The sequence below is a fragment of the Lemur catta genome, chromosome 7, assembly GCF_020740605.2.
Source record: "Lemur catta isolate mLemCat1 chromosome 7, mLemCat1.pri, whole genome shotgun sequence".
NCBI lineage: Eukaryota > Metazoa > Chordata > Mammalia > Primates > Lemuridae > Lemur > Lemur catta.
Genome location: NC_059134.1, coordinates 17804887 through 17824007, shown reverse-complemented (window position 1 = coordinate 17824007; position 19121 = coordinate 17804887). Strand labels below are relative to the sequence as shown.

Below are 19121 nucleotides of genomic sequence, written 5' to 3'. Positions count from 1 at the left end.
TTTCATGGTCGCCCCCTCACTCCGAACGGCCCGGGAAACGGAGGGTGGGGCCGACAGAGCCCGCGCGCGGGAGTCCTCAGTCACCCCAGGCGGGGGAGGGGAGCGGCCGCCTCTGCGCGTGCGCCCCCAGCCAGCGCGGGCAGGAGGGGGCGGAAAAAGGAGGAAGAAGGTCGGGCAAACTTGGAGCCAACCAATTACAGCAGCGCTAGCTGCGATCTTGGCCAGCACGGAATCTCGGGGAGGAATAACGCAAGGCATGAAGGGAGGGGTGCGGGCCTGGGAGCCCGGGAAGAGAAGACGGAAGTGGAGCGAGGACAAAATGGCCGCGAAGGTTGTTGCTCCCCTCCTCCACCCGAGTCCTCATTCCTTTTTCTGCCCCTCCCCCGACGTGGTGTTAAAGAGGGTCCTCTAAGCCCTCCCGGGGTCCGCGTGCCCACATTTCGTAGCTAGAGTGGCTCTGCGCAAGGGCTGACCCCGAGGAGCTGGGGCTAAGGTTGCAGCCTCAGGGTGCTGCTAGGGCAACTCAGATTTGGGCTTGAAGGGAGCCGCCAGGCAGCCGCGGGGTCGGGCCGATTAGCCCGGCAGGTCCCCAGCGTTTTCATCTCGCGAAGCAGAGGTTTCAGGGGCCTCACTTCTCAGAACTCCCCCAGGACACGGTCCTGTCTAGACTCCCCTGCGAAATAAATGGCCATACCCGCCTCTCGGAGCCCAGACCCCTGCGCCCCTCCCCACTGACCGCCGAGAACAGATTCGGTTTCCTGGCTCTGTCCCTCCCCCACGCGCCCAAGCCCCGCATTTCTCCATTTTTGTTTGAGGTGCAGGTTTAAAAGGTGGCGAGTTTTTCCGTGTATGTGAACCAGGCGTTAGGAATCCTAGCTTCCGGTAGCCCTCTGTCCTTGATTTGGACTTTCTGAGCTTTTTTTATTTTCAGTAACGTGAGGTAATAGCTTTCCTGCCTTGACTTATCAGAAACTAAGCGACAGACCATGCAAAGACGCCTTGGAAACGTGACTGAAGTAGTGCACAAAACAGTGGTGCCTAGAATTTTAAATTGTGGTGCGTGGCGGCAAGTACTTGGCCCCCTGTCATTCTAAGAGCCTGTCTCAGTACCTTAAATGCTTTCCATGTGTCCTTTCAAACTGGCAGGGCAGCTTTTATTCCTATTAAGTGGACTGGTGGACACAGAAAGGTGAAACATTTTTTGTGGCTACCCTGAAAGAACTTTGAGTAGCAGGGCTAGAATTAGAAGGTCTCCAGACAGTGCGAAGGAGGCTGTAAAAGGAGTGAGGAGGACACCTTGTCCTTGTCAAAGCCAGTAAGGCCTAGAGACAGATTCAAACATACAAAGAGTTTTCTTATTTCCCTTTTAGTGGGGAATGTTGGCTTGGAGTTCATCGGGATAAATACTTAGCTTCTCCTTACTTCCCAAGAAGTTAATTTTATACAACGATTTTACAACCTATCAGTTAATCACCAATCTATAATATTATTCATCCCTGTACTAGGAGAAAAATGAGACTGAGAGATACTACTTGTGGGAAGATAAATAGCTGGCTAAGCTAGAGTCAAACCTATCTGTTTTGATTACAGAGTCTTTGATTTTTTTTTTTTATTAGTTACACCATAGTATAATTTCCTTTCTAGAAACACACTTAACTTCAACTCCGGAAAGAGGAAGATGTGTACTGTGAACTGCTCCTTTCAGTTTCCTTTGGTATCTGCAATCTTTTCACACTCTAAAGCCTAAAGTGACAAGTACATTTTCTGAACTACACCCTGCATTTTGCAATTTTGTAATTAATCTTTTAACTAAGTACATTTTAATCATTGAACCAGTGGGAAATATAACAGGGGCCCAAATCCACTGGTTTGGGGTACCCATCCAATAGCAGTAAAGAAAGCAGAACAAATAACTTCTGTTTTTGGTCACTCTCAAAATGCGTTCTAGGATTTGGATTATGTTCTTAGTGAATGAATGGTTTAGAGTTTATATACTTAAAGCTTAGAATATGACGAACATCCTTTCTCCATCTCTAATTGCACAAGGTTTCAAACAACACATTTATTCAAGATCTAAAAATCAAAGTTTAGGTGCATGGGACTGCAGTGGAGGAGTCTGGAGCCTAGGGTTTCTGACCGGAGAATAGAATAATGATTACTATTTTTGTGTGCCTATCATATGTCAAGCACTGTTCTAAGTACTTTCTTTGAACACATTACCTCATTTAATTCCCACCACAAATCTGAGAGATAGCAACTATTATGATCCCTAATTTGTAGATGAGGAAACTAAGGAAGGCACTGAAAGATTAAATGATTAAACCAAGCCACAAAGTCAGATTGTGGAATCTGGAATTCAAACTCAGTCTGGCCACGGTGTCTGTCCTCTTAAAACATCTGCTTTCTGTTCTCTAAAACACCTATGTTGGTGTAAAGGTGAAATCACATTAAAATGAAGCCTAGATTACATGGTTTCTGAAATCTCTCATGACCCTTAATTCTATCAGACTGTATTCTGCCTCTGAAACTCCTTGTCAGTATTAAGCATCCATGCTTGTTTTGTCTGTAAGCATCAGGGGAAAGTGGAAAGAGTAAGGACTTTGGAGTCAAATCTGAATTAGAATTCAATCCATTTACAAGTTCTGACATAGAGGTAATTTCTTCATTTCCCTTTCTGTGAAACAATGCCTCCAGGGTTGAGGCTTAAATGAAATAACATGTAAAATATCTCATACTTTGTCCTTTCAGTCCCTTCCCTTATTCTCTGGGAGTCTTAACTCTGTATATACTAGAGAGTCCAAAGTCTTTTATGAAATTCTCAAACACATCTAAGACTCATAAAATATTAACTTCTGTCTTGTTGCTTAAGATTCAAAGTTGGTTTGATAAGAAAGATTAGGAGAAACAGGTTGGTGTGCACCATTTATGTTGTGGGTGTGGGTGCCAATAGAATGTGATTGAATTCTTAAAAAGTAAGTCATTTTGGGGATAGTAGATAGAGTCACCAACTTCCCCAATGTTCTGGGAGAAGGGAAAAAAGGCCCTAAAATGATCTGTGAACTCAAATAAAATTTTAAGCACCCCACTCCCCCACCCCAGGCACTGACTAAATGGACCCCCTCGTGGCCAAAGGAATATCCTAAAACTAAATTGCCTGCCAGGAGAAAGGAGGTCAGACATGCCTTATCATGTACCCCTCCCTTCTTGGGGACACCCTTTGTAACCCATTAACAGGCCTAAGGGTATGCAAGACAAACCTACAGGTCCTCAGTTTACATGACAAATATATGTCCCAGTGGCTTATCTCTGATAAACAGCAACTATGTTAAAACATTGCAGGCCTTTAGACAAAGCTTCCTATCTTTAACCAATTACAAGCCAAAGAATCTTTAAACCCACCTATAACCTGTAAGCCCCCCTGCCCCTTGGGGATGGCCCACCTTTTTGGGCCATACCAATGTATGCCTCCCACATATTGATTTATGACTTTACCTGTAACCCCTGTCTCCCTGAAATGTATAAAACCAAACTGGAACCCAGCCACAGCCAGTCCACTTGCTCAAGGCCTCTTGGGCGTGGCTCTGGGTCATGGTCCTCAAATTTGGCTCAGAATAAATCTGTTTAGAATTATTTTACAGAGTTTGACTTTTTTCCGTTGACAGATCACATCAGAGTAAGAAAGAACAAAGTATAGTTTTATAGATTCATTGTTTTGCTGTATCATTACTAGAAATTATTGAAATAAAATTAGGGTACTATTAATTAAAGAAACCTCTAAGTAAGTTCTAAATGAGTCGCCACAATTCATTAGGCAATATGCAAGTGCCAGGTTAATCAACCTAGGGTAGATAGCCCTTTGACTTTTTTTTTCTTTTGAAAAAGTTTAAGGTTTAGAATTTAATTGGGTAATTTGTATTAGGATTTATGTGGTATATTACTAAATATGCATTTTTAATAATTAATATTAAGAATGGTAGATTTATATTTCCATACTTCAGAACCTCAGATATTAAGAACAACCCTTCTTGGAGCCAGTGTCATGACTGAAAAATACAATATGTGTATTCCCTGATTGCCCAAAGATTTGAGTGCATTTACTGCATTGCATCCGGGAAATTTGAAACCAGAATGACTTAAGCTTTTATTAATATTTTGACTTTCTAACTGCAGCCATGTATAAATTATTGCTATTGGAGAACAGCACACATAAAAACAATCCCAGTCTTTTCCTCCCATTATATCTTGCCTCCCTAACCAGATTGTATGCTTTAGAATAGCCCTCATGCCTAGTGCAGTATTTTACTGGTAGTAGAGTCCTTGCCATTGCTGTTTCGTTAAATACTTTTGTACAGGGCAACATGGTGAACACTTGACATATCTTCTCCTATGTGATTCACAACACTATAAGGCAGAGCTTGTCTCCATTTTCAGATAAGTAAATTGAGGCTCAGGTAGATCAAATAATTTGCTTGGGATCCCTAGCTGAACTTGAATTTCTCAAAATCAGATCTGCTTTATTCCACAGCTTATTCTTTTAACTCTTAGGCTGGATTACTTTCCACTTTTAAACTCCTTTTAAAAAATTGTCTGGTTTAGCTCCTGCACTGTGGAGAGGAGGTGCTGCATAAGTTGTGCTTTTTTAAATTAATTTTTAAATTTGTTATTAATTTAAATCTTTATCAGAGCTCCTTATAAATAGCAAAACTCATTGAATTTTCCTTTTTTATAACTTTTCCATTCCAGAGTAGTGACAAAAAACAAGATATAAAAGCAAAAGGGAGAAGGAAGTTCAGCCCAAATAATTGTAAACATAATTACTTCCAAATATGGGGTCCCTGAGGTGTTTGAACTCTGTAAACATTTTTCATAAATTGATGTGACCTTGTCATCTTTGGAGAATCAACTGTACCTATTATTTTGTAGTTTCAATGCAGCTTATCTTTTTGCCTCTCAGAAGATCTGACAAATTAAATTTCTTAATCTTTACGTGTTCAAGATACTCTGTGCTTAACATTTCACCAAAAAATATATGCATTACATGATCTAAGCCCATCATTACTTTACCATATAAAAACAAATCAGGCAATTATAAAGTTGGAAATTTTATCCTGTTTTGCAGAGAAAGGGAAAAAACTGTAAACAATTTGGACTTTGTGAGTGAGATAAGTGTGTCTCAGGTATGATGAAAAGCTTTAGGGCAAGGAAGAAAGCAAAGAGAAGAGACAACCCATAGTTTAGGGTGAAGGTTTGAGGATTTTAGGAGGGAGAATGGTGATTAATCAGGATGTAGCAATTCTGATGGAATATGCTAACATAGTAGCTGGGTTCAAATCCTGACTACTACAGACTAACCTCTGTGAGCCTTAGTTTTCTCATTTGTAAAATGAGAATACAAATATCTCACTATAGGGTTTATGTGAGTATGAAATTGAGACAATATATAATGTATTTAATATGCCCGGCGCATGATAATGGTTGAGTAAGTGATAGTTACTGTTATTGCTATTATTTTATGGTGGACCTCTGTGAAGTTTTTTCCAGATTTATTTAAACCCCTTAGTGTGTGCTTCTCTGTTGGCACTTCACCTTGGCACAAAATATTTGCTTAGTAATTATGATGTGGTTATTTTCATAAAGTCCTTAAGGCAGCAACTCTATCATCTCTTGGTATCCCCTGTACTACTTAACATCTTGCCTTGTGAGAGAAAACAGTATTTGCTATATTTGTGACTGAAATCAATAAATAATAGATCATTCAGTCTGAGTTCTTCTGTTCTTCTGTTGGCAGCAAGCTGGTAAACAAATTTCCAGTGTAGATTATATGAGCTTCAGCCTCTCCTACAGTATCACTGTCACTTATTTATTTCTTAATTGCTGATACAGATGCATCTGTGATATTTGGTTTTTATGACGTTCAGACAGTCCCAATTACAACGTAGAAGTTAAAGTTGAAATGTAAACAGCTTACCACCAGAACAAAGCAAAATTATGTATGTCTTTTTGCAACAGTAATTCTTAAATTGTTTTTATACAGTGTGACAACAAAGGCATAGACTTCCATTATTTTACAAATTAAGTTTGGTTTATATATTTTATTAAAATGGTTATTCTCTAAACATCCACATCATTCCATCTGCATCTTCTTCCTACAAATAGTTTTTTCATCTACCATTTAGTTATTTTATCCTTTTTGTTTGTTTTATATTTAAGAATCAGACTTATTTGACTTGCAAAGTTAACGGAATATGGTTTGGAACTAGTAATAGCTCTAACTTAAGCCCAGAACCTGTCACATAATCTGAATCTGACTCAAAGAGAAGTTCACTATCATTGCTAAGACTTCAGCACCGTATCTTCTTGGAATCTTCAATTCCTTAGAATTCCTCTTCTCTTAGTGTAATCTGTTCTGTGTATTTGTTGTAGATTTCGATTGTGAATAGATTTCTGAAATAATTTGGATAATCAACTGGTATTTTAGTCTTCTGATAATTAATGTGTTTAAATAATCTAAACCTCCTTTTCATGCAAAGGAGACTGATTTCTGCTTTCAAAGGCATAGGCAGGAAGCCTTAGGATCTAAGGTAGTAAATAATGATAAGAGCAAATAGCTAGTGATGATACCGCTGCAGCCTCCATAGTGTATTTGTTTGGCTCAGGTACTCTAGGAATGAGAATTCTCAGAATTACATAGCAGAAGTGATACGTTGCTTGGACACCACACTACCAGAAGAATAAAAATGTAGTCAGAGTAATAGTTTTATATCTTACAATGAAAGTGTTAATATAAAAAGCATTCCAAATATGCCAGTCCTCTTAAATTAGACTAATAGCAGGCATTCTTTATGTTACTTTCTCAGTGTCTCTTATTTGCACCTTTTTTGGAGAAACACAAAACTCAGGTTAAAACTTTAACCCAAGGGTAAACTCCTAGGGACTTCAGAAGGAAATATGTTTGTACTATGAAACTATGTGAGGACACTACCATGAGAATTAAATGTAGGAGTGAAAAACTAGAGAAATGGGGCAACATCCCAGATCAACCTTTTCCCTTTAAGCATCTGATTCCCATTTTAGAAACAATGATTTCATCACCATATTCAGCATTACTTTTTGTTTCTTCTGCTCTTTTAAATGACAAGAAATTTTCTGCTTTACCAATAGTGATCAGTTGACATTTGTGCCAGGGTCCCTGAAGAGCTTTTCGAGGTTCAGCATTTGTGCTGTAGGTATCAGAGTAGTCCAAACTATTAAAAAAGCAAATTATTGTATTGGAAGTTGCTGTTTTCATTTCTCAGATACCTTCCTTCTTTTTATATATTTATATATATATATGTATACATATATGTATATATATATACGTATATATATAATCAGCTTTTCCAATAATTACTCCTGCTGGTAAATTCTTTTTGCCAATTCTTTCCAAGGTGCTGACAACTAAAATGTTAGCAGGCACTCGCCCAGCCCTTTCCTGCCACCCAATTGTTATCCTCACCATCTCTTCCCTGAATGTTAGTTCCCTTTCCTTCTAGCCCTGAGCTAGACTTTCTTGGGGGCTGAGGCTGGGAAAATACTGAATTTTTCTCATTTTCAACCTCTCGGGGGAATGATTATGGCATATACTTGCAGTGCCACTAGGAAACATTGGCAATCCCTGATCTTTTTGATAATTTAAGGCGTAGAATCATCAAAAGTCCTAGGTTCACATCCTTCTAAAATGGAGGAAGCTCCAGGTTTGGTGCAATAGTAAGCTTCCTTTTGTCTTCCTTGACATATTAAGAGAAAACTGATCTAATCTCCCTTTCTAGTCCAGCCACTTTTGAAATTCTGGTCTCACATGTTCTCAGAAACAGGAGATTATAATGGTGTGTTGAGTGATCTTTCAGCATTCCTAGATCTCTTTTTCCTCTGGAACACGAGGAAGTGTTCCTCTTGAATGTTCTTCTAAGACCATTGTTAAATGACATGTAGTGAATATTTTCTTCTTCCAGAGACACCCAGCAGAGAAGTCCTTAGAGGTATCTGATTTGAGGGAAAATCCACAGTTGCTCCACTATTTATTTCTGTTTGTCAGCAATCTGAACATCATTAAAATGGAAAGCTTTTCACAGGTCTTTTGTCACATATTTTGGTCTCCTTTTTTAGTTCTTATTGTAGGGTTCACCATAAGTAGGAAGATTAGTAGTAGAATGGGAAAGTCATTCACTCTTCTCCATCTCCCTCTATTTCAACTCTTCTTGAAATTAATATCCAAACCTTATGACAATTGAAGTCAAGTCAGCATAGAAGAGGCATGTTTCCTTTTCTGGAGTTTCTTAGAAGTGGTTAGCTTATGGTGCAGGTAGGTGTAATAGAAGGCTGTGGGTTCTGCTTGACTATCTGAATAATCACAGTAATCCAATAGGTTTGCAGAAATGCATAGAAAATTTACAAACAAGATCCAATTTCTTCTTGACAATGGTGAATCAAAGCATTGATGCAAAACATCCAAGGTGAGAAGTTTTAGGTGTGTTCACCTCACGTTTCCCCAGCCTTCTCACCACAGGTCTTGGTCAACAAATAGATTTGGACCCTGCTTTTCCCTACTCTGGTCTAAAGGCACAATGAGATGCCTTTTTGGAGATGATCGGCTTATATCCGTTTGCTTGTTTGGTGTCATATAAGGAAAGTGCTCTTCTGAATATGTTCCATGCAATGCTCACTGCTACTTAAATGGCCTTTCATCTGGTTTGAGGGGACTGTGTGGCTGGTGACTGAGCTCCAATGACTAGAAAAGTCCTAAGACCCTGACTCCTAGGAAAGCATGGGAGTCAAGTCCATTCTAATTCAGACAGTTTGGAAGGCTCTGCTCTGGCTAGAGATCGTGCTGGGTGTGGTTTCTGCTTTGGTCAGGGTAGCATGGGCTTTCTTTGGTTCTGAACCTCTCCCCTCTGGCCCCACTAGGCTGTATGCCTGGGTGGCCAGCCCTGGCTGGGGTGCTGCTTCAGTCGACAGTGTCCGCTGGCTGCGTGAGGCACTATTTGCTGTGGAGCGAGTGGAGGAAGAACCAGAGCGTGAGCTCCGAGAGCCTGAGGAAGAGGAGCTAGGTTTCACGAGGCGGGCTTTTGGTGCTTCAGCATCTTCTCTGAAGAGAAAAAACAGTAAAGATAAACTTTAATACTGGCAGTACTATGTCAGCTTCCACTATAGTTGTTTCCTTCTGAGGTTTCCCAATAAATAGGCACTTCCTCATTTCTTTTCTTTTCTTTCTTTTTTTTTTTTTTTTTTTTTTTTTTTTGAGACAGTCTCAATGGGCTAGAGTGCCTTGGCATGTCACTCTAGCTCACTGCAACCTCAAAGTCCTGGACTCAAGCAATCCTCCTGTCTAAGCCTCCCAAGTAGCTGGGACTACAGGCACATGCCAACACACTCAGCTAATTTTTTCTATTTTTAGTTGCCTAGCTAATTTTTCTATTTGTAGTAGAGATGCACTCGCTCTTGCTCTTGCTCAGGTTGGTCTTGAACTCCTGAGCTCAAGCAATCCTCCCACCTCGGCCTCCCAGAGTGCTAGGATTACAGGCATAGTGGCCGGGCCACTTCCTCATTTCTTAAAACTTAATGCTTAGTTTAGGCAAATGTATGTTTGTTAGCCCAAAGCTCAACCCTATTATACTGGGAGGATAGGTTCTCACCATTGAGATGGTCTAGACATTCCCCCTCATTTACGGTTTGTCTGCATAAACCCTTTCATGGTCCATACCCCATTCCTTATTGTATGCCCTTTTAGGAATGGAAATGAATCAGAAGTAATGTCAAGTAGAACTTCTGAGTCTCTGTTGAGTATAGATAGTTTCACTGTAAAGTCCAGGTAAACCAGACCTTCTGTCCCTAGGCTGGAACTTCCTCCCCACCAGAATAATCCTTGCAAGAGATTTATGGTTCAGAGGAAACTGGAGACATTTATGTTGACTGGTGACTATGGAGCTGGCCCTAGAAAGGAAACTCAGTAGAAGTGGGGATTTGGGGAAGTTTACCGAATTTCATTAGGTCTCTCCTCTTCTTCATATCTCTCTTTGTCTTTCCTTCGGATTAGCAGCCACACCAAGAGGAAAATCAGCAGAGCTCCAGCCACAATGCCTGTCACTGCTCCTGCAACCATGCCGATGCTTTGTACATCTGTTTTCTCAGAAGCAAAAACACAAGTAAAAACCAAACATAAGCTAGGAAATACATGAATTCAAAAAACAAAAGCCCTGGAGAGGATAAATATTTTAAGGTCTTTATATCTATCTTTCTATCCTCATTATTCTCTCTTGTTATATGATTATCCCTTTTGATATTTTTACAGTTATAGTTACTGAATCACAGACTTCACCAGCATTTGGTCCAGACTTTAGTGAATAGGTCTGGGTTGGTTCAGGTAATAAAACTGAGGCTAGGAGAGATACTCTATCATGTTTGAAGATTTGTCAGCCGTAACAGGATAATGTTTGGGCCATCCCCTGGCTTTGCCAACTTCTCTGCTTTCTCTAACTTCTGCCTTCTCCCACCAGTAAAATAAAAAGAAATATAAAAAAAAAAACAAAAACGTTTTAGGCTGGGTGTGGTGGCTCACTCCTGTAATCCCAGCACTTTGGGAGGCCCAAAGCCAGAGGATTACTTGGGGCCAGGAATTCTGGACCACCCTGGACAACAAAGCAAGACCCCATCTCTACAAAAAAAAACCCTGAAAAATTAGCTGGGCATGGTGGCTCATGCCTGTAGTCCCAATTACTTGAGAGGCTGAGGCAGCAGGATCACTTGAGCCCAGGAGCTGAAGGCCATAGTGAGCCATGATTGCACCACTGTACGCCAGCCTGGGCGAGGGGGGCGAAACTCTGTCTCTACAAAAAAAAAAAAAAAAAAAATTTAAACTTTGAATACCATAAAAGTTAATTTTTTAAGAAAAGGAATTTCACCTACAATGTTAGACTCTAGGATTTGCCAGTGAGTCCTAGAAATTCAGAAATAAAGGTAAATGTGATTTGCACATTAGTAACTCACACACTCTTTTATTCATATACCAAATACCTATTAAGTGCCTACCCTGAGCCAGGCACAGTTCTAGGCACGGGTGAAGACAAGCAAGGTTTCTGCTTTTGTTGAGTTTACATTCCAGAAGGGAGAAAACAGATAATAAATAAAAATAATTTCAGATAATGGATAAATTCTATGAAGAGAAAAGTGGATGAGTGATATTTTAGCAGGGGAACAGAGGGATACCACTTAATGTTTGGGTGATCAGGACTTTGAGGAGGAGACATTTTAGTTGTGATATAAATTATATAATAGACTGTCTTGTCATGATCTAGGAACAGAGCATTCCAGGCAGAAAGAATAGTAAATATGATGAATGTGAATGGGTCTGGAGCATAGTGAGCAAGAGAATGTAGGAAGATTAGGTCATGGAGAAAGGAAGAGACCAGCCTTCCAGACCATGGCAAGGATTTTTTTTTTTTTTTTTTTAAGGGATGGGGTCCTGCTCTCTTGTCCAGGCTGGGATGCAGTGGTGCAATCATGGCTTACTGCAGCATTGAAACTCCTGGGCTCAAGCGATCCTCCCACCTCAGCCTCCTGAGTGGCTGGAACTACAGGCATGTACCACCATGCCTGGCTAATTTTTTTATTTTTTGTGGAAACATCTTGCTACATTGCCCAGGTTGGCCTGGAACTGCTGGCCTCAAGCAATCCTCCCACCTCAGCCTCCAAAGTGTTGAGATTATAGGTGTGAGCCACCACACCTGGCCAAGGATTTTATTGTAAGAGCAATGGAAGATAACATGATCCAAATTATATTTGAGAAAGCACACTATGGCTACTCTCGAGAAAGTGGATCATGGAGAGGTACGACAGGAAGCAGAGCCACTAGTTAGGAGGCTTATAATAGTGCAGGCTAGCGATGATGGTGGATCAGGCTAGGGGAGAAGTAATATACATAGAAACAGGTAGATGGATATTGCCTATGTTTTGGATGTACAGTCAACAGAATTTGCTGTTCATTATTTTTTTTTGAGACAGGGTCTTCCTCTTTTACTCGGGGTAGAGTGCAGTGGTGTCAGGCTGGTTTTGAACTCCTGGCCTCAGGCAGTCCTCCTTCCTTGGCCTCCCAATGTGCTAAGGTTAAAGGCGTGCTGTTTATTCTTGTCCTACTATCTTTATAATTCAATTTTTTAAAGAAATTGTACTTTGGATATCTTATTTAAGGTCTCAAAGGACTGGTATTTATTTTACCTAAGCAATATCAATTAGGGAATGCTGTTTTCCCCACTGCCATAGCCCCAACACACACTTAATATAGATGAATTTTCTATTAATAGAAATTTAGGTTGCTTTTAGTTTTTCACAATTGAAAATAATATATCATTTTTCATACATATTTACACACATGCGGAATGTCTCTAGAAGGTAAATTCATGGAAGTATTGCTGGAAAAACTGGAATGCATTTTTGCATCTGAAGTAAAATAGACCACTAATTGTGGTATAATCATACAATAGAATACTATAAAATGAGAATAAACATATTACAGCTACAAGCAAAAACAATGATGAATCTCATAAATATAATGTAGGATGAAAGAAACCAAACACAAATGGAATGATTCCATTCGTTAAAGGTTATAAAACAGGAAAAGTAATCCATAAAGTTAGAGATCTGGATAATGGAGGGCCGGCAAGAGGTGGTGACAGGTTCTTAATCATGATGCTGCTTACACAGGTATATTCACTTTTGAAAATCTATCAGGTTGTACACTTACCCTTCTTTGTGTATGTTTTACTTCAATATACTTACCTCTCCAGATCTATAAACTAAGCTAAATTGTGCCACCAATTTATACTCTAGTCAAAAATGTAAAATCACCTGTTTCCCCATAACTTTTCCAATAATTGGTTCTACATTTTTTATATTTACTAATTAGATAGCTTAAAGTAAAAAGGGTGGAGTCTCCTGGCCTCTTATTTATGTTTATTGGGCATTTGTATTTATTTTTCTGTGAACTGCCGGTTAAATTTGTAAGAAAAATTATCTGAAACTAGAAAATAGACGAAAGAGTACAATGCTTGGCAATCTACCACTTTGTAGGGGCAATTTGTAGACCTCCATCCAATAGAGATGGAAATAATTAATGACGTAGTTAAACAAATGACCACAGAAATTACAGTCTGTGACTTTGTAGGACATTAACCAGTTTGATGTCTAACCCAGCAATCTTAAAATCTCTTTGTTAAATTGTGTCTATATACCTAATTTCTCAAATGCTCTTTGGGCCACTTTTTTTTTTTTTTTTTTTTTTGAGACAGTCTCGCTTTGTTGGCCAGGCTAGAGTGAGTTCTCTGGCGTCAGCCTAGCTCATAGCAACCTCAAACTCCTGGGCTTAAGCGATCCTACTGCCTCAGCCTCCCAAGTAGCTGGGACTACAGGCATGCACCACCATGCCTGGCTAATTTTTTCAATATATATTTTTAGTTGCCCAGCTAATTTCTTTCTATTTTTAGTAGAGACGGGGTCTCGCTCTTGCTCAGGCTGATCTTGAACTCCTGAACTGAAACAATCAACCTGCCTCGGCCTCCCAGAGTGCTAGGATTACAGGCGTGAGCCACCGCGCCCCACCTCTTTGGACCACTTTTAACATCTTAGTAGATCTCTTATTAAGTAATTAAATAAAATCTTTAATTTGTCAGAGTCAAGATTTTACCTTTTTGAAAATTATACTTCAACAACATCATGTACCCAACAACATCATGTACCCATTTTGGTTTAGCCGTTTTCTCATTGATTTGAACGAGTTGTTTATTTTTTTTTTATTGAGTGATTGATTGATTGATTGATTGAGGCAGAATCTTGCTTTCTCACCCAGGCTAGAGTACAGTGGTGTCATCATAGCTCACAGCAATCTCAAACTCCTAGGCTCAAGCGATCCTCCTGCCTCAGCTTCCTGAGTAGCTGGAACTACAGGCAAGTGCCTGGCTAATTTTTCTATTTTTATTAATAATAGAGACGGGGTCTGGTCTCTAACTCCTGACCTCAAGCAATCCTCCTGCCTGGCCTCCCAAAGTGCTAGGATTACAGGCATGAGCCACTTCATCCAGCTGAAAAAGTTTTCTGTTATGTATTTATATACTTTGGTTATTAGATTTTAAAAATACATCTCCATAACTATTTGCTACTTCTCCCTTCAAGAGGTACAGCTTCATTTTCCTCCCTTTGTTTGTGGTCTGGACTTAGTGACTCACTTCTAATTAGTAGAATACAGTCGAGCCTTTCAATAACTGCAGCACTAGTGGATTTTGTGCTCAAAATCTCTTCTGAGGAGAGACAGCAAGCCAGACCTTCCAGCTAAGCCACTGCTGAATTTCTGACCCACAGAAACTAAGAGATAATAAAAGCCATTCTAAGCCACTAAGTTTTAGGGTAATTTATTATACAGAAATAGATAATAGATACACAGTTCATTTTTATCTTTTAACTTGGTTTATCCTGTCTTTTTTTCAAGATTCAATCTTTAGATTATGAGCCTGGCATACTATTTATTGCATTAATTCTTTTTTTTTTTTTTTTTTTCTGGAGTCAATGTCTTGCTCTGTTGCCCAGGCTGGAGTGCAGTGACACAGTGACAGCTCACTGCATCTTTGAACTCCTGGGCTCAAGAGACCTTCCTGTTTCAGTCACCCAAGTAGCTGGGACTTGTAGTACATGCCACCACACCCAGCTAATTTTTCTTACTTTTTATAGATGGAGTCTTGATACGTTGCCCAGGCTTGTGTAAATAAATTTTAACAGTGCTAGCGTGGCTTATGGAAATGAGCTTTGGTTCCGAAGTCTAAAGTTACCAAATTGATTAAGGGAAAATATTAATAATAATAGCTAATGTTATCGAATACTCATCACATGTCAGACACTGTTCTAGGCAGTGGTAAGTAAATGTATTAATTTACTTAATTTTCATAAAAACTCTATGAGGTAATTAAGTAGTATTTTGTTTTATAGATTGGGAAACATGTACAAGGTACTACACAATTAGTGTAGCTATGATTGAAATCCAGGCAGTTATGTGGCTCCAAAGCTAATGCTTTTTAGTTGCCTTGGTGCTATCTCTCATCTTGAACTTGAAACAAATCTAATTCTTGATTATGACATCCATGCACACACATATGCACGTGTGCACAAATGCACATGTGCATTCACAAGCCCCCTGGGAAGGGGAGAAATCTCATCTGTGGTAGGTGGCTTATACCTAGCTGGGTAGTTTTATTTGTTTGTTGTTATTTGTTTTTTAAAACTGGTATCTACTTAGTTCTCTCCTGGACATAGTAAATTTTTTTAGGGGGCTGATTAATTCACACGTTTGTAAATATAGAGTCAGATACAGCTGTTGAATAGTCCTTGCACAACTACTGAATTATTTTGGTGATAGCCATATCCTTCTGGAAGTAAAGACTTTGACCTTACTCCTGATTAAAATGTCTTACACTGAACCACAATGCAACAATTAAAAAAGTGAAACAAAAAACCCCTTTGGTTGCTTACACTGTACGGTCACTCGTACCACACAACTTTCCTTCCCAGCCTCATTGCCTGCTGTGCACTGGTAAAGTCCAGAGGAGGACATGGTGAGATTCTGCAGCAGAACTCGTCCAGGGTTGTTGTAGTCTACACAAGCAGAAAGAATGACTGTAAATCCCTTAGTGATAACATCTATATTTACTGTTTACTTTATTGCATCATTAACCTAAGATTCTTCAATTTGGAAAGGATGAAATGATAGAAAAGATTCCTTTTTGGAACAGGGGAAGAAATGTAAGCATTCATTGAAGTTGTAGCACATCCTCAAAAGTTACAAAAGATCGTGAATATTTAAGGGATATTAAACAAGATAGATATAGTAGATTTTTATAGTACATTTCTTCTCATCTCTTTTTATCACTTTTACGTATCATTTGAGGAAAGAAAAGACAGATTTTATGTCCTAGTTTATGGATAAAAAAATGGAAGTTCAAGAGGTTCAGCAGTGTATTCAAGGTCACATAGTGAGTTGCTGCCAAAGTCGATTTAGAATTCATGGGTAGAGTATTATCTCATTGGCTCCATTGACTGGTAGGAAGATAACTTACCAATCCTAGATTTGGGAGGCAGATGTTCATCCTCTCCCTCTTTCTCCCGGATTCGCTGCCAGTAATACACAATGGGCTTTGTGCCAGAGGATGACTCACACTGCAAAGTCAGGTCACTTCCTTCTGTCAGTTCTCCTTCCAGCTCACACTTGGGCTTGGATGGTCTCACTAGCAAAAAAGAAAAAAAAAAAGGCTGTGCGCGGTGGCTCATGCCTGTAATCCTAGCACTCTGGGAGGCCGAGGCGGGTGGATCGTTTGAGCTCAGGAGTTCGAGACCAGCCTGAGCAAGAGCGAGACCCCGTCAATACTAAAAACAGAAAGAAATTAGCTGGACAAGTAAAATAGATACGAAAAAATTAGCCAGGCATGGTGGTGCATGCCTGTAGTCCCAGCTACTTGGGAGGCTGAGGCAGAAGGATCACTTGAGGCCAGGAGTTTGAGGTTGCTGTGAGCTAGGCTGATGCCATGGCACTCTAGCCCGGGCAACAGAGTGAGACTCTGTCTCAAAAAAAAAAAAAAAAACAAACCAAAAAAGTTATGATTCAAAGATCCCCAAACACCAGATTCAATGGAAAAATGATGTCCTGTTTCTGCAGCCATCCCTTATGGTAAACCTTTATGGGAAGATTCAACTAGCCATGCTCTACCCCCAAAACAACCACCTCCTTCCCCTCTGCACACATACCCCCAATTCCAGCTGCTACCATTGGTGCTGTTGTAATTTTCAGGGGCTGCCCCAGAAAACTCCCTCATCGCTTCTCAAAGAAGACACACTGTTATGTATTGGAAATTTTAGGGAAGTTGAACATGATTTTTTACTGATAGGAGGGATAGCAGTTCATTAATTTGGAAGCAATTAAGTAGAACTAAGTAGTGCTTGCTGTTAAAAAACAAGTGAATTTGAATCATATCTGAGAGATTTAAGTTAAATGTGAGTATACTATTCAAATATTAGAGGATATTTAAATTTTGTAATGTGCTACCATGGAAAATCACGATTATATTTTCTTTTTTTATTATGGCTAACATACAGAACATACACACTTCTTCCCAGGGAACTTGTCTGGGTGATCTCTGAATGTATAATTTAAGGTACTGAATATAAAGTTTTGTATCACCATACTGCATTTGGCCCTCTCTCCCAGAGACCTTATTAATAAGATGTAGGCATTTACCCTTGGCACCCTGTCTTACCTAAGACTTTTAAGATGACATGGCTCCACACATAGCGTCCTGAATTCTTCACCTTGCAGGTGTACCGGCCCTCATCACTGGGCTTCAGAGGCTCAATCTGCAGGGAGGCATCTCCTGCCAGGAAATTGGAAGCGAAGGCCACTCGGCCCTTCTGTTCTTCAGTCAGGTTATTGTAGACGTGACGACTGGAGTAAGTGATCACCTGTGGGATAGACGGAGGCGGGGTCAAGCAGCGTGGCTCTCAGCCTTGCTCTCCTGCTGATGTCAAGATGAGGAAAGGGAGTACTCCCAGGGGCACAAAGTGGCCAAGCCCGGGGCTGATTCTGTGTGTCCAAGCGACCTCTGTTCTAAATAAAAGTACAGTACATTTGCTAGGCATTCCTTCTCTTTCCAAAAATAGTAACACTTCATATTTGTATAGCATTTAATTACAAAGTACTAATTATTTCATTAAATGCTCACAACCACCCCATTTTATAGCTAAGGAATTTTGATCTACACGCTGAAGGTCACACCGTTAAGGAAAGGAGGAAAACGTACAGCTATACACATATTAAGCACAGAATATTTCTGGAAGGGTTCACAAACTGGCTATCAATAGTTGACTCTGAGGAGAATTGAGAGAATAGAGGGTAAGGATGGGGAGGGGACTTACATTCCTCCTGTGTACCCTTTTGTATCTTTTGCATTTGCTACCACCTGCACGGGACCTATTCCAAATCCACTGTGCTCCTTGTGCTAGGTACTTTTACATGCCGTTTAGTTCATTTTTCATCACAATTTTTCCAAATAGTTATCCCTGTTTCACAGATGGCAGAACCAGGATTTGAACCTATGTTTTCTAAAGCCATCTAGTTATTATATAACCACAGTTCTCTCTCTCCCTCTTTCTTTTCCCACTTGTGTTCATTTAACTGTTCATTGACTATTCCTCCATAAAGTTTGGAAGTGAAGGAGAAAAAGAGAAACTGAAAAATCAGTGTGTTGTTCTCAAAAAAGTAAATCCAAGTAAAGGAACTGAAGAATTAAGATGGAGTAGAAGTTAATGGTTAAAATTCAGGTCTGATACTGAAGGCTTCATTGTTTGGTTTTCCTTCTTTGTTGGCTTTAGTGTGGCTTAGTAAGAGTAAGTTAGATGGAAAAAAATTATGTTCCTTCCTTCCATAAAATACACTTGAGCTTCATTTTTTTGTTTTCCCAGTTAGGGAGACCAAAGTTCATATTTCCCCAACAGAAGAAAAAATTGATTTTTACTGAATTTTCATCTGCCTGCATCACAACCTCTAGTTCTTTAAAATTTCCCTGGGTCCTCCTAGTCCATTACCTCACTCCTGTTAGTCACAAAAACTATGCTGATCTAGTCCATCAAAACTTCAGGCCATATGACTTCAGCTTTGCCCTCCCTGCCACCAGCAATCATGTTCTTAAACTCATTCTGTTTAAACATCAGCAAATTTTATGGAATGGCTGATTTTCATCAGACTTGGAGGAAGCTGTTCAGATGAGTAAAACCTTCTTCTTCAAGTAATTTACAATCGAGTGAGATTAACAAGGAAAGAAGTATAAACATAGAAAAAGAAATGATTTACTTGAAATGGTGTCAGGAAGAGTGTCCCAAAAAAGTTGGTGGCATTTGAGTTAGGCTTTGAAAGATGAGTAAACAGAGATGACGGAGGCTGGGAGAAGAGGGCTGGAGGGAGCGTTCCAGATATATAGACAGGCACTAAAAAAGCCATGCAAGCATATGGGAGTGTCCCAAGTATATTTCTAGCTGCAGCTGTTCCAAATCATTGCACT

At 39.8% G+C, this 19121-nt stretch overlaps 1 protein-coding gene and 1 long non-coding RNA gene across 2 annotated transcripts in view; one reads left to right on the top strand and one right to left on the bottom strand.

Annotated features, from left to right (window-relative positions):
- The first annotated feature begins 135 nt into the window (after nucleotides 1–135).
- The window catches only part of LOC123641225, a 51911-nt gene continuing 32925 nt past the window's right edge, over nucleotides 136–19121 (top strand). The window contains exon 1 of the long non-coding RNA XR_006736248.1: nucleotides 136–331. This is a non-coding gene — a long non-coding RNA (uncharacterized LOC123641225). The remainder of the gene's footprint in view (nucleotides 332–19121) is intronic.
- LOC123641223 (CXADR like membrane protein) overlaps nucleotides 8307–19121 on the bottom strand; it is a 96201-nt gene continuing 85386 nt past the window's right edge. Inside the window, exons 3-7 of the mRNA XM_045555772.1 lie at nucleotides 17325–17526; nucleotides 16131–16298; nucleotides 15547–15669; nucleotides 10014–10155; nucleotides 8307–9124 (exon numbers count right to left, since the gene is read on the bottom strand). Of these exons, the coding sequence (XP_045411728.1) occupies nucleotides 8827–9124; nucleotides 10014–10155; nucleotides 15547–15669; nucleotides 16131–16298; nucleotides 17325–17526 (933 nt within the window). The 3' untranslated portion in view covers nucleotides 8307–8826. The remainder of the gene's footprint in view (nucleotides 9125–10013; nucleotides 10156–15546; nucleotides 15670–16130; nucleotides 16299–17324; nucleotides 17527–19121) is intronic.